This window comes from Rhinoderma darwinii, chromosome 10, assembly GCF_050947455.1.
Source record: "Rhinoderma darwinii isolate aRhiDar2 chromosome 10, aRhiDar2.hap1, whole genome shotgun sequence".
NCBI lineage: Eukaryota > Metazoa > Chordata > Amphibia > Anura > Rhinodermatidae > Rhinoderma > Rhinoderma darwinii.
Genome location: NC_134696.1, coordinates 91,559,168 through 91,575,301, shown reverse-complemented (window position 1 = coordinate 91,575,301; position 16,134 = coordinate 91,559,168). Strand labels below are relative to the sequence as shown.

Genomic DNA, 16,134 nt, shown 5'->3' with positions numbered 1-16,134 from the left:
GATGGCTCTGTAATATAGACCCTTAGAGATGGCTCTGTAATATAGACCCTTAGAGATGGCTCTGTAATATAGACCCTTAGAGATGGCTCTGTAATATAGACCCTTAGAGATGGCTCTGTAATATAGACCCTTAGAGATGGCTCTGTAATATAGACTCGTAGGGATGGCTCTGTAATACTGACCTGTAGAGATGGCTCTGTAATACTAACCAATAGAGATGGCTCTGCAATACAGACCTGTAGAGATGGCTCTGCAATACAGACCTGTAGAGATGGCTCTGCAATACAGACCTGTAGAGATGGCTCTGCAATACAGACCTGTAGAGATGGCTCTGCACTACAGACCTGTAGAGATGGCTCTGCAATACAGAACTGTAGAGATGGCTCTGTATCGCGGATCCGTAGGGATGGCTCTGTATCACGGATCCGTACGGATGGCTCTGTATCACGGTTCCGTAGGGATGGCTCTATATCACGGATCCGTAGAGATGGCTCTGTATTACAGACCTGTATGGACCTGTACAGTGTCTGTGCATTTCAGCACTAAGGGGAAATCTCCTTTTAATGACACTTGGATAGTTAAATGTTGCCCTGCATACTTAAAATTTTGATCCCAGGATTTACTGTTAACACTTATGTACTTGATCCCTACAGAAGGGAGCGGAAATCAATGGCTCGACCTATGCAGGGAACACAGCACTGCACGTGGCGAGTGGACGAGGGCTTCCTGAGATAACGCGTTTACTACTAAGGAGTGGAGCAGATGGTAGCATGAAGAACTGTCACAATGATACCGCCATGACAGTAGCAAGAGATAGAAAGGTGAGCCAGAGATAGAGACAACGAGAGGAAGTGCAACTCCCAGCATGCTCTGACAGCTGCGGGCTGCACCTGACCAGCACCAGAGGCTGTCAGGGCAGCGCAACTATTGCACAACCTCAGTGTTTCTCTATGTTGAAAAAAGTTGTATGACGATTGTGTACCATCTGCGGCTTTCCCTGATAGGGAGACATTGAGGTTGTGTGATTGTCGTTGTAACTTGTGATTTTAAAGGGAAGATTTATCTTGACAACCAATTTTTTTTTATTGTTCCAATGCATCCCAAATAAAAAAAATTAGCAACTTACTCTTAATTAAAAATCTTCTATCACTTTGTTTCGACAGTTCCTTTGCACACCTTTTGTCTTTCCATGGTAACAGACTACAATCAAACACTGTGTAGTCTGATCTAGTCAGCAGTTGTACTCTTGCCTATGCTTTTTACTAACATACATATGGTAGTTTAACAAGAAGTGGCGGACAAATGGATAGTAATATGACTGCAGGATCAGACTACACAGTGTTTGTTAGTAGTCTGTAACCATGGAGACACATAGGTCTGTATAGGAGTTGTGGGCACAAAATGATCGGAGACTTTAATTAGGACTAAACTGCTTACATTTTTCTTTTGGATGGATTGAAACAATAAAAAAAAAATGGTAGAGAAGGTAAAAGTTACGATGGAGCCCTAGCCTTCAAGTGACACTGTTGTGGAACTGTAGGCTTTATTTGGGGCAGTCTCGGTGTCCCACCGTATGGTGCTATGTGCAGTGCCGTATTATGAAGTAATTTTTTCCTAGAAGCAATTCTAGGGGAGGATACCTCCGTACCTAGAGCGTCTGATGGAAGATGCCACTTTATTTTGTCCTATAATACGTCTGAAAAAACTTCTGCATACCTCTATATGAAATCAGAGGCCTATGGATGTATAATAAATCCCCATAGTGGTCTATCGGCGTCCTATTACGGTATCGTACTATTTAGATGTTGTACAGAGTCATAATATGAACAAGTTTATGACACCTTTAAATAGCGGGCACAGAAGACAGTGACTCTTTTAGGAAATTGAAGAATAATATTTATCACAATGTGCCAGAGCTAAATACGACATTACACTGAATAATACAAATAAGCTTTAGTTCCTCTTGAGTTTTCCATGACTCATGAAAAAAAGTAAATGCACCCTTGTGTCCTCTTATAATGGGTTTATTTATTTATTGAAATCTACAAGTTATAAAAAAATGTTAACAGGAATTTTTTTTTTACTTTGTGTTCAAAATACAATGATGGTTAAAAAAAATTCCCTTGTTTGCACAGTGCACGCCTGCAGAAGGTCACCTGAAGGACACTGTCAGAATCTTATCATATATACCAACATGATACAATATTATACAATGGGCTTCCCAATATAATGTACAGCATCTATGTTTGGTATAATCTACAGTGTGAAACGGCTGCCCAGTACTCTTGGTTGGCCTTGTAGGGCTGGTTGGCCCTTTTGCCTAGCAGCATTGGGGGCCTGGGTTCAAATCCAACATGGGCAACAACTCCATAAAATCTGTCTCCTCTTCCCCTGTGATGGTGGTTATCCTCCTGATGCTCTGGTTTCATCCCACACTGTAAAACAATACTGATAGGTTAATCAATTTTCTATGAAATTGGCCCATGTGTGAGATAGGGAGATGAGCTCCAGTCCTTTATGCTATTACTGTACATTCTGCCTCATAATGCTATACAATTCCAGTAGTTCACCATCCATGCACCAGGGTCATGATGACCTATCTTGTATTGCAGTCCAGTATTTCTTTTCAGTGTTTTTTTAAATAATTTTTGCATCTTAAAATCAGAGTTGAGTTTCCCTCCTCTTTCAAGTCCTTTAAAGTATGTTCTCAAAAGTTTCTTAGTTATATCTGCTTCTGTGTAAGCTAGATGACATATGGCTGCTATTACAGCTCGCATAGGGTTGTCCGATATGGACAACACCTTCTCTAAATGATCATGATCGCTGGGGGAAGTTGCGATCGGCTGCCCATTTGTCCTGCAGTGGCCACTACAGGAGAAATGTAGTATTACATAGTGCTCCTATGATTCAATAGCCAAATATCATCCAACCATGTTTGTGGAGCACCCTCTAAAGTGGGAGCCAGTTTATGCAGTGGTTCTATGCTCTGGCCAATAGAGGGTTGTCCTAAGCAGGGAACCTCCCTCTTATGACCTCCAAAGAGAGTATATGGAATGGGTTTCTCTTATTGGGACAACCCTTTCAATGCCAGTTCAGAATGCAAATGCACTTGGTGTCATTACCATCCTTCACCGTTGTCTTCTTCTATATCATGCTCATTTTGAAAGACCTTGCAAATTTAAGACCATCTTGTGATTCTGGAATACAATTGAGTTTAGTAGTATTTGGACATATCTTGGACAAGCAGAATTTGTATTCTACCCATTTTACTCTATGGGTAGTTAGTATCCTTACTATTGTAGTATGTGAATGATAATTGCACATTCATTTCCTCTGTGGTTAAGACAAGTTCTGAGTGATCATAGAGTGGGAAGAATAATTCCACTTGTAAAAAAAACATTCTGATACAATATTTCAAAATGTTCTTTTCTGTAATTAAATAAAATCTGTGCCTCTCGACAACTTTTATCCATCTGTCTTAATAGGACATGTAGGGTAATAGAGGCAGATGGTTTGCTGTTTAGGACTTCCCTCCAGTGTTGGACTGGGGTTCCATGGGCCCACCTAAGGAGAAGATGATTCTTCGGACCACTCTCCATCTATACAGAACACATGCACTTTTAAGGTCCCGATGAGGTTCGTGTAAACGTGTGCCGATCAACGAGACAGCTCGTTGATCGGCGCTGGTTTGGTCCTGTCACAAGGAGCTAGTATGGGGATGAGTGCTTGTTACTACAATCACTCGTCCCCATACATTTCCATGTGATGTGCTGCCGATAACGATAATATTTTATGCTGCATATACGATACAATCATTCGATGAACGAGTGTTTGCTCGTTCATCGACTGATCGTTGCCCTGTTTACACAGGGCAATTATCGGGAAGAGCATATTGTGAACGCTCGTTTGCCAGATTATTGGCCAGTGTAAAAGGGCCCTTGCATTGTAAACCTTGTTGTTATCATTGTACACACAGGACAAAACCTTAATAAAGTCTAATACAGTTAGGTCCAGAATTATTTGGACAGTGACACAAGTTTTGGCATATGACAGTTATATAATCAATATGGGCTTAAAGTGCAGACTCTCAGTTTTAATTTTGGGGTATTCACATCTTAATTTGTGGAAGGGTTTAGGAGTTACAGCTCTTTAATATGTAGCTGCCTCTATTTCAAGGGACCAAAGGTAATTGGACAATTATCTGAAAAGCTATTTAATGGGCTGCATGGGCTATTCCCTCATTAATCCATAATCAATTAAGCAGCTAAAAGGTCAGGAGTTGATTCCAGGTGTGGCATTTGCATTTGGAAGCTGTTGCTGTGAACCTACAACATGAGATCAAAGGAGCTCTAAATGCAAGTGAAACAGACCATCATTAGGCTGAAAAAAAAAGAAGAAATCCATCAGAGAGATAACAAAAATATTAGTAGTGGCCATATCAACCGTTTGGTACTTTCTTGAAAAAAACAAAAAACTCCAAAGGGCCCGGACGTCCACGGAATACAACAGTGGTGGATGATCGCAGAATCCTTTCCAAGGTGAAGAAAAACCTCTTCACAACATCTACCCAAGTGAAGAGCACTCTCCTGGAAGTAGGTGGATCAGTATGTAAGTCTACCATAAAGAGAAGACCTCATGAGAGCAAATACGGAGGGTTCATCACAAGGGGCAAACCATTAATCTGCCTCAAATATAGAAAGGCCAGATGAGACTTTGCCAAACAACATGTAAAGAAGCCACCCAGTTCTGGAACAGCATGAAACTAAGATCAACCTGTACCAGAATGATGGGAGGAAGAAAGTATGGAGAAGGCTTGGAACGGCTCATGATCCAAAGCCACCACATCCTCTGTAAAACATGGTGGGGGCAGTGTGATGGCATGGTGGGGGCAGTGTGATGGCATGGTGGGTGCAGTGTCATGGCATGGTGGATGCAGTGTGATGGCATGGTGGATGCAGTGTGATGGCATGGTGGGGGCAGTGTGATGGCATGGTGGGGGCAGTGTGATGGCATGGTGGGGGCAGTGTGATGGCATGGTGGGGGCAGTGTGATGGCATGGTGGAGTCAGTGTGGTGGCATGGTGGGGGCAGTGTGGCATGGTGGGGGCAGTGTGATGGCATGGTGTGGGCAGTGTGATGGCATGGTGGGGGCAGTGTGATGGCATGGTGGGGGCAGTGTGATGGCATGGTGGGGGCAGTGTGATGGCATGGTGGGGGCCGTGTGATGGCATGGTGGGGGCAGTGTGATGGCATGGTAGGGGCACTGTGATCGCATGGTGGGGGAAGTGTGGTGGCATGGAGGAGGCAGTGTGATGGCATGGGCCCGCATGGCTGCCAAAGGCACTGGGTCACTAGTGTTTATTGATGATGTGACTGAAGACAGAAGCAGCCGGATGAATTCTGAAGTGTTCAGGGATTTACTTTCTGCTCAGATTCAACCCAATGCAGCAGGATGATTGGACGTCGCTTCACAGGACAGATGGACAATGACCCAAAACATACTGCGAATGCAACCCAGGAGTTTTATAAGGCAAAGAAGTGGAATATTCTGCAATGGCCAAGTAAATCACCAGATCTCCACCCAATCGAGCTGCATTTCACTTGCTTAAGGCAAAACATAAGGCAGAAAGACCCACAAACAAGCAACAACTGAAGACGCGGCAGTAAAGGCCGGGCAAAGCATCACAAATGAGGAAACCCAGCGTTGGTGATGTCCATGGGTTTCAGACTTCAGGCAGTCGTTGCCTGCAAAGGATTCTCTACAAAGTATTAAACACATTTTATTTATGGTAATGTTAATTTGTCTAATTACTTTTGAGCCCCTGAAATGAGGAGATTGTGTAGAAAAATGGTGGCAATTCCTAAACGTTTCACAGGATATTTTTGTTCAACCCCTTGAATAAAACATGAAAGTCTCCACTTCAATTGCATCTCCGTTGTTTCATTTCAAATCCAATGTGGTGGCAGCAGAACCCAAATCATGAAGATTGTGTCACTGTCCAAATAATTCTGGACCTAACGGTAGGTCAATTAAACTGTAAGAAGGAGACCCTAGTGATTGGCCCCAAAGTCCTCTCCAAATGGGGTTGTCTTCTGCTGGAATTTCTAATCCCGTTTTTTGTGTCAGAGCCTGGGTTCACCAGAGGATCATCTGGTTGTCTGGTGGGTCAGCCTGACCCTGTTTCCTCGATTAGCCAGAGGAAAGAAAGGGTTTGTTCAAAGGGTACCATCTCTTTAAAGTTAATCCTAAATTGGCATGTTGAAACCTCAAAAGATGATATTGATGGTAGAGATCCATGAGCTGGAACCCTCACTAATTCCCACAACAAATGGGCCATGATGATCTGTTGCATACTCAAATCCATTATTTACTTAGAGATTTCTGTTACTAGAAATCTCTAACACAACACTTGCCAGAACATCACCAAAAACACCATCTACTCAGTGATGTTCTTTCTTTTATTGTGTCGAAGGTTTCCACCCTTAAAGGACTGGGTTGTTAATCTTGTTAATCCTATCACTTGTGTCACGTCAGAAGATAGATTAAGGTGGAGCTTCCAACTAATGACACATCTGGTAATAGTCTACTTTTTGGTGGCTTTATCTGAAATCATTGGAACGTCATGGCAGCATCCCATTGTGTAAATCCGGTTTAATACACAGCAAAGTGATTTTTAATTTTATATATATATACTGAAATTGAAGAAGAGAAACTAAGGACCGCACATCCACAATATTCATCCATGAACATGAGGTTCTTTATTAACATTTTGATCAAATTGTATAAGCCCACTTGCCATTTCGCGGGGGCCTCCTTAAAGTGAGTCCCTAGTCCATTAGTTGAAGCACCGCATGGCGGTGCTAGTTTTTTGTTTTTTTTTTTAATTTAAAGTGTAGCTAAACTTTTGACAAACTTCTGACATTTCATAGACATGTCAGAAGTTTGGATTGGTGGGGGTCCGAGCACTGAGACCCCCACCAATCTCTAGAACAAAGCAGCTGAAGCGTTCATGTGAGCGCTCAGCTGCTTCGTGTCTGTTCGGCTTTTTTCGGGCTCATAGACTTTGCATTGAGTCCGTCCGTACACAGATACATTTAATTCCGGAAATAGCCGAACAAACACGAATCAGCTGAGCACTCACACAAACACTTCAGCTGCTTCGTTCTAGCAATTGGTGGGGGTTTCAGTACTCGGACCCCCACCAACACAAACTTCTGACATGTCAGAAGTTTATCAAACGTTTAGCTACACTTTAACTTTTGACAAAAAGCGAGAAACTTTATTCACCCTATGCTTGACTTTCAGAAGAACACAACAAACAATCCCCACCCACTTACACCACAACAGTAGTCATTGTAAAAGTGTCCGGGGATGGAAAAGGAAAACACTACATAAGAGGATCACCTCACGCTTGTTAGATATTCAATTCATTAATATGTTTTATTCATTTATTTTATTATTTTTTACACCTGATCTTCCTAAAGGGATAGAAAACAACCCCTTCATACATATTGATCATGGGGGGAATTGAGGTTTAAATGCACAGAAAATAATAAATGTATGTACGTGTATATATTCTAGTTAGAAAAATATGTTTAAAAATGTTAAAATTATTTAAAAAAAATAAAGATTTGGATTTAAAAAATAACAATGTAAAAGGAACAAATATAATGTGCACAATTTTTCTTAAATAAGTCATATCCATAAACAATTAAAATATACACATGTGGTCTCCTCTACACTTGTAATGATCCAAACAACAAGAACCGCAAACGCTGTAAAAATGTGCATTCCGGAATATAAAAAAATAAGTGCTACACAAAAAGAATGCCTAGAAAATGTACAATTAGTCAAATAGCTACAGTACGTAACCTTAAAAAGATTATCCTGCAAAGGACATTTATCACCTATCCACAGGATAGCTGGGGGCCCGACCACTGGAACACCCACTTATAACTAGAACAGGGGTCCTGATCCCCCATTTCTTCTCAATATACGACCGCAGTGAGGAGGAGTTTGAATGGAGAAGTGGCCACATATGTACTTTGTCTATGGGGCCAATGGAAACAGTAGAGGGACTCAGCAACAGGGCGCATACGCACAGAGGTGTAAATTGATGCTCCGGGGTCCCAATGCAAAATCTATAACAGGGCACCCACCTACCATATAACATTTATAATATTAGTGTCTTCTTAGGCTGCTGAGGGGCTTTTGGTCCTCCTCAGACTCCAGGGCCCGGGAGCGACTGCACCCCCTATAGCTACCCCCCTGCATACACATTTAAACTTTCCATCACTGCGGTCGTGCAGTGAGGAGGAACAGGGGGCACAGGACATCCATTCTATTGATCTGTGGGGCCCCTAGCAATCAAAAATGTATCACCTACCCTTTGGAGGGTGATATATGTCCTACATGGGGCAACCCCAAAAATCTTAAGGGGTTAAATATATACAAAGATAAATTTGATCTATATTATGCACAGTCATTTGACAACTATGCTCCACCCACGGTAGGAAAAACTTAGATATTCAGTGTGACCCAGCTAAAACAAAAATATCTAGAAATATAAGGTGGTTCTTTGTTGGTTTCTTAAAGGACCCTCAGCTATGTAATATTATGCAATGACTGGAGATGTTCTATAATCTAGTATTTTATATGGAAATAGGAAATTCATGACTCATTCTATCATTTCTCTTTCTGAACAGTCCTGTGTTACAGGTCTAGTTTAGTGAAACGACTCTTTCCTTGGAAAATAGAAGTGGTGTATAAAATTGTCTCCGTACACTGCAATAGCTTGTGCAAATCCTCTAAACCATGTGGTGAACACACCCAGAGGTGTAACTTGAGGCTCATGGGCCTGCAGGCTCTCTGTAAGGGTATGTTCACACGGCCGTAAACGCCCCAAAATACGGCTGATAAAACGGAAGCTGAACGCCTCCAAACATCTGTTCATTGATTTGGGAAAAACTGTGTTTCGTTCCGACAGGGCGGTTTCTTATGCGACTGTTTGAAAAAACGGCGCATAAAAAAACGCCCCGTAAAAAGAAGTGCATGTTACTTCTTGAGCCGTTTTTTAATCCTTTTTCATTGTGTCAATAGAAAAACAGCTCCCAAAACAGCCGCAAAAAAACGCATCAAGAAACTCTTGATGCTTAAAAAACGGCTAAAAATCAGAGGCTGTTTTCCCTTGAAAACAGCTCCGTATTTTACAGCCGCCTTTTGTTTAGTGTGTGAACATAGCCTAAATGTTCAGAATCTGTGTGTAGTTATAAATGAAATAGCAGACATGGAGGAGGGGGTAGGAGGGAGTTGCAGCTGCATTCTCCCTCTTTATGAGCCTGTATGCTGTGAGAGGGGCAGAGGACCAAAAGTAGGGGGATAACCGATTGGTCCAGAGTGCTGTGCACCGCACTATGGGATGTTAAGCCAGGGAATTTCATATGGAACAGCCGCACACTCAAAAAGCATGCAAGGAAAAATACTATAATAACTACAATAGCCATGTAGAATGATGGAAAAGAACCCAAAATATGCATGCTGGACCCAAACTTGTGGCTGCTCTACATTTAAAAAATAGGAAAACCGCAGCACACGTTTCTCAAGGTATCAAAAGGCGAAAAGGATTTTATTCCACCATAACCGCAACATTTTGACCCAAGTGTGGGTCATAAAGACCCACATTTGGGTCGAAACCTCTCTGTTATGGTGGAATAATATCCTTTTTGCCCGTTTTCCTTCCTATTTCACAACTAGTTTAGTTTGTTGTTTTTTTTGTCAGAGGTGGGTTCGGCAACCCAACATACACTGGTATAACATGCAATCTCTTGATACCTTTTATAGTATTCCCAACCTATGGCTTGGGAGTCATATGTGGCACTTGGGCCACCTACATGTGGCTCCCCAGTTTTGCTGGCTACAGATACTATGCTGTACTATAGCTACAGATATCCTCCACCTATCGGGAAGATGGGCCTTTTCTCACCCACATTCTTCCAGGTGAGGTGGTGGCAGCTTGCTCAGCTCCAGGGACGTAACTATAGCAGGTGCAGAAGTTGTGGTTGCACCCTGGCACATGAGCCTAAGGGGATTCAAAAGGCCCCTCTTCCCCATATGATTAGACCAGTTATATAAATTAGGCATAAAAGTTAGGGGGCGCGGTTACGGATTTAGCACTGGGGCGTAGCAAGGTATACATTTTCCCTCTGCCCTCTTTCTGTATCTTTTATAGACTTAAACAAAGAAAGCCACATCCGCGGCCCCCTCTCCATTCATTCTGTGGTTGTAAGTGGCCGCTACTGTCATTCCATTGCTATAGCTGACGATTGCTTGTGAATTCTTGGGAAATAGCCGCTTTTCTTTGGTGTCTGTTGAGATTGATCGCAGACTAAGGATCCTTTTACATGGCCCGATATGGGCCGTGAAAACGAGCGCCCATCAATGAGACATCTCATTGAGCGCTGCTGGTTTGCTCCTTCGAGATACGGTAGCTCGTTTGCTTCTTCATCGGCTGATCGTTTCCCTGTTTACACAGGGCAGTGATCGGGAACGAGCATTCATATGAACGATCATTGGCCCGTGTAAATGGGCCTTAAAGGGAATGTGTTGCTAGCAAAAAATGTATATTTTTTTTTTTAGTTAAACAATTAGTGTGTAGGTGATTAAACATTGTTCTAATTTTTTTTTTTTTTTTCACGAGTCAGGAAATATTATAAATTAGATTCTAATTTATAATATTTCCCAGCGCTGGTCACTAGATGGAGCAATTCCCAAAATTGCAGTGTTGCATGTGGTAAAGCAACCATATTGCTTTATGCTGCAAAATTAGGAAAAACTCACTCGCTCTAGTGAGCTCTCAGAATCCCCCCCTCGTTTATCCTGGCTAGTGCCGGGAGAAACGAGGGGATTGAACGGTCAAACCTCCTACACTGTGTGTCGCCATTTTTTGAGCTAACACACAGTGTAGTAGGTTTACATACACTAGTAAACACACACTGAAACACGAACATACATAGAAATCACTTACCTGCTCCAGTCGCCTTCGCTCCCTCCGGTCCGTTCGCTCCGTCTGCTACCGCCGCTCCAAGTGCACAAGTCCGGAAGCCGCGATCGGAAGTAGTAATCTTACTGTCCGGCCGCGACTTCCGGTCTACAGGAAAATGGCGCCGGACGGCGCACAGTTCAACCTGGACTGTGTGGGAGCGGCGCATGCGCCGTTCCCACACAGACGGCGTACACCATAGTGGATGGAACGGGCCCCGTTCGCATTCACTATGGGACTGTAGCTGCCGTATTCCATGTCTGTATGTGTCGTTAATCGACACATACAGAAATGGAGTAAAAAATGGCAGCCCCCATAGGGAAGAAAAAGTTTAAAAATAAAAAAAAGTAAACCACAAACACACAAATAAATATAAAAGTTTTTAATAAAAGACTAAAATCAAACTGATGTTAAAAAAAAAAAATTTGTGACACTGTTCCTTTAAGGGTAGTATTTTAAGCTAATCTTCAAATAAGAGGAATGCAAAAAAATAAAAAGCTCAGACTGGAAATCCCTCTTAAGATATATTAAAGGCAAGTTCCTAATGAATCCAGTGCATGGTTCATGTCGTTTAGCTGAGAATTAAAACCTATAGATTAGACCTTGGTGGGATTCCAATGACAACAGAGCCGGAAAATGATAAGATTGAAATCCGTAATTTCCTTCTTTTTATGGTTTTAATCGGGTCCCATGATGCATCATTTCCTATTTTTTTTTCAAATCTTTCATGACCTGGGCGGAGCTTCGTTGGACGAGACTGTTTGGGTGGAGGGACCTGATAACCCCTGAGCATATTTCAGGCTCAGGATAACTGTTCACCCTTACAACTTCCATATCAGTTAAGAGGGTGGTTAGTGCCGGGAAAGTGTAATCCATGCTACGTGATTATTTGATATTCACAAAGTTCTACTATCTTTGGATAAATACAGCACATGTCTGGGTAGATAATTTCAGGAAAAATATACCTTTTGGAAATTTTTTCTATTCCATTAATAAGATTTTTCATAATTCTAGGACTTAGTGAAGGAGTGACAATCCAGTCCAGAAATGGTTATATCACTGTGGTGGATTTCCCTTAAAGGGGTTCTCCACTCTACCATGCCTACTTGTTAGAAGTGTACTTTGACATTAAGCAGATCACAGAGGGTTCCCCTGATGGAACCCCCAGCGATCAGCAGTAATGTGTGGGGAAAGCTGGCAGTAAGTGTTCAATTTGCCTGCAGCACCACCACAGGGGAAATTAAGCATTACACAATGCATGTCCAAATCAATGGGTTGCCTGTGTAATGCAGGACAGGACACGTCCCCCAGAGCGAGAGACACTCTTTGTAATCGTCAAGCTCTGACCAACAGATGAGTATCCAGAATAGAGGACCCCCCCCCCCCCTCTATTAACTCAGAATTCGCTAAGAGGTTGGGTTTGCTAAACTAGACAATCAATTTAAGGGAGATGTTCAAAAGATGCCATGGGAAGTCATTCACTCCACTGGTCGCTTCAAGCAGGTGTCCATCTCTGAGTCCTGGATTGGATGGAAAGTGGAGAGTGTAGGCCCACTCAGCTGACCCAACGTCCATCTAATCACTGCGTCCTTGGGTTTGGGCATGTGATGGTTTACAAACCTGAAGCAAGGTGTCCTATCTATATAAAGCCTGTATCAGTCAAAAGATGAATGAAATGGGATATTTCTTGAACCTGTACAGATTTTTGTGGCTCATCACTTAATTTAATTTTCTGTTGTCTCTTCTCAGATTGTAGATATTCTGCGGGGCAAGTCATCTTCTCCACGTAGTCAAAATGAAAGACTTAAAGGACCAAGTAAAAGACGGTCATGTAGTCCAACAGCACAAGGAGTAATATCCAGTAACCTATCTGTAAGCCCTTCTCCGTAAAGGGAGTTGGATCCATTACACTCCCTACCTCACAACATCTATCGTGGCCTATATATATATGTATCTTCCATTCAGAGCACTCTCCATCACTGTCGGTTAGGATCTGCAATGTCCTTGGAGTACATATGAAGAAGAAATATCAAGCTCCGAACACCGAGCTATCAAACCCCCGACGCTTCTAGTCATGGATCAGCTAAATACCAGACCCAACGGCTCTCAACCTTCTATGAACATGTGCAGGGGGGCAATGGTAGTGTCTCTGCAGATCTAGAAGTAGCAAATGGGAGGTCTGGAGCTCAAACATCTCTCACCCAGTCGTCATGTCAGGATATGGCATCTTAAGGGGCCCGAGGATAGGTGCCCAACCCCTCCTACTTGCCTCGTCATAGAGCCTCTGAATGCGAAAAGGACACATGGAGGACCCGATCAATGCGAAGACTAATTTCTATACACATTCTACTATAGTAGACATTTTATAACCAGAGCATTATACAGTTCCGTGATACAGCTCTAGTACTGGGACTATAAATTCGAATGAATTTTAAGTTCAAGAGATTGTCGAATCAAGGACATTGACTATTATGGCCATTCATGTGGCTCCCCGCAAAATTCCAAGCGGAACCAACTTCATTCTAGGGATCGGCAGATGTCACAATGGACAGAACACACCGATCAGACTTTGGTGTAATATCCTCGCGATATTCCACCAATGACTTTGATGAGACGTCCCCTTTAAGCCGTTCTTATACAGCTCATATTCCTGTTCCGTTTCACAGCACCTACCATGACTGAACATAGATAAGGAATATCTCCTGTCTTAACCCTCCCTCTTATATCTGACTTATGTGTTTTGCTGCAGGGTGGGTGAAATGTGATTCGGGCTATGGTGTCAGCTTCGCATTCCTGTAAATTATTTAATATTTTTTTTTACAATAAATATTTTTTTATTAAACCAAGCAGCATTTCTCAGATGTAATAAGTGGTAATGCTACTGTAAGTTTGTCGATTTATTGAAGAGAGTAATTACAGCAAATATCAGCACTCCGCAACTTTGCATCACCATTAGCCCCCTTCTTCTCAACCCCATTATGCTGTAGTTCCCTAAAATCCACCATTTTTTCTTCAGTGGCTTGTGGTTTATAGTCATTTTACTCTTGCTTTAATAGAAATCCGCTCCCTATGTTCAATCCTCTTGGTCAGTGTGTGGTGGGCTCGTGTCTATACACAGCAGCCAATCTGAATGGGCAGAGCTGCAGGATCTAGAATTGGGGGTGAACCAAAAGCTGGTGGTAATTTTTGGATCTATTTTAGACTGACACTCCCTTTACATTGGCCATGTTCTTGCTCTGATAAAAATATTATTTTCAACCAATCAGACCACATTCTTTTGCAATACAAATATAGCAGAGCTGAATACGTCATTCGGTTTCTCGGAGCTGCATTGTTTGTGCATTGTCATAAATGTACTCAGTTAAGATCTTATGGAAAACCACAGATAACACAATGTAACAAACTGCGATGCCAAATGACTAATTCAACTCTGCTAGATCTGTGCATCTCTGCAATGAAGAACAACAAGGGGTCTATCGAATGAAGTCTACTCTGTGACTAGCAAAATCATTTAGCTTGCATGATCACTACACCCAGATATCCCTAAGGTGACTTTCTTTCCACTAGCTGAGGGTCGTAGTCTTCTGTTTCCATTCCCAGGCCTAGCGATGCCACTATTGTATATATTTTAGCTCAATAAACCAATGATTGTGTCAATGGGAATCATTCTCAATGCCTTTTTACACTTCTGGAATACAGATGTAGCAGAACTGAGTCTATCAATGCTTAGAGTTGTGTTTGTCATTTGGCACAACTTGCAATAAGCTTGCTGGGTTACAGCTCATGACAAATTTGTATCGGTATGTTGCTCACATCAATACACGTTTTTTCTTTATCACATCTACATATTCATCTTTTATGCACTGTTTGCCCTCTAGTGGTAATTTTTAGCATTACAGACCAAAAAAATGGGCCGTATCGGGTGTATCCGGTATTGCCGCTTTTACCTATTCCAAGTGAATTGGCAGAGGTTGGTAGTAAAGAAACGGGACATCAAAGGCTTACAAAGTGCAGTAAATAATTCCCATATGTTGCGGCTTTCTATAGACTTTATTAGAACAGAAAATGCACTGAAAATTTGAATGAACAGATTTTTGTATTCCCTATTGTTCAGAGTTGAAGATTTAATGTCTGCTGCATGGCTGAGGATTCACGGGGCGGCATGGGCGGCCATCTATTTTCTCATCTCGTGATGAGCACTGCGGGAGGTTGGACAAATACGTTTTTTTTTCCTGTAATGTCTACATATTACGTATAGTTGCCACCTTTAGGAATTTCTGTAGGGAGATTCTAGATTCGGGACAGAAAAATACACACTATATGGACAAAAGTATTGGGACACATCTCTTAATCGGCTGTTCCATTCAGTCCTATTTCCACAGGTGTATAAAATCCAGCACTCGCTATGCAGTCGCCTTTACAAACATTAGTGATAGAATGCTTCATTGTAAAGAGATCACTGACTTCCAGCGCGGTCCTGTAATAGGACGCCACCGGTGTAACAAGTCAGTTCCGGAAATGTCTTCCCTCCTAGATATTCCACCATCATCTGTGACTGATATTATTGTAAAGTGGCAGCGTTTAGGAACCACAGCAACTCAGCCACGAAGTAGAGACCACGTAAAGTTACAGAGCGCGGGCGCCGAGTGCTGAGGCGCATAATACATAAAAGTCGCCAACGCTCTGCTGACTTAATAACTGCAGGGTATAAACCTCCTCTGGTATTAACATCCACACAATGATTGTGCCCAGGAGCTTCATGGCATGGGGGCCGAGCAGCTGCATGCCAGCGTTACATAACCAAGCGTGGGATGGAGGGTGTAAAGCCGCCGCCACTGGACTATGGAAACGTGTTCTGTGGAGTGATGGATCACGCTTCTCTATCTGGCAGTCTGATGGATGAGTCTGGGTTTGGTGAACGCCAGGAGAACGTTACCTGCCCGACTGCATTGTAAAGTTTGGTGGAGGAGGGATAATGCTAAGGGGTTGTTTTTTAGGGTCATCTTAAAGACAATTGTATGTTTCCAACTTTGTGGGAACAGTTTGGGATTCGGCATGACTGTGCAACAGGTCCATAAAGATACTTCAAAACTACA

General features: G+C 42.4%; 1 protein-coding gene across 1 annotated transcript in view; it reads left to right on the top strand.

Annotated features, from left to right (window-relative positions):
- The window catches only part of BCL3 (BCL3 transcription coactivator), a 54,034-nt gene extending 40,937 nt beyond the window's left edge, over positions 1-13,097 (top strand). Inside the window, exons 7-8 of the mRNA XM_075838988.1 lie at positions 654-821; positions 12,788-13,097. Of these exons, the coding sequence (XP_075695103.1) occupies positions 654-821; positions 12,788-12,928 (309 nt within the window). The 3' untranslated portion in view covers positions 12,929-13,097. The remainder of the gene's footprint in view (positions 1-653; positions 822-12,787) is intronic.
- Positions 13,098-16,134: the final 3,037 nt, after the last annotated feature.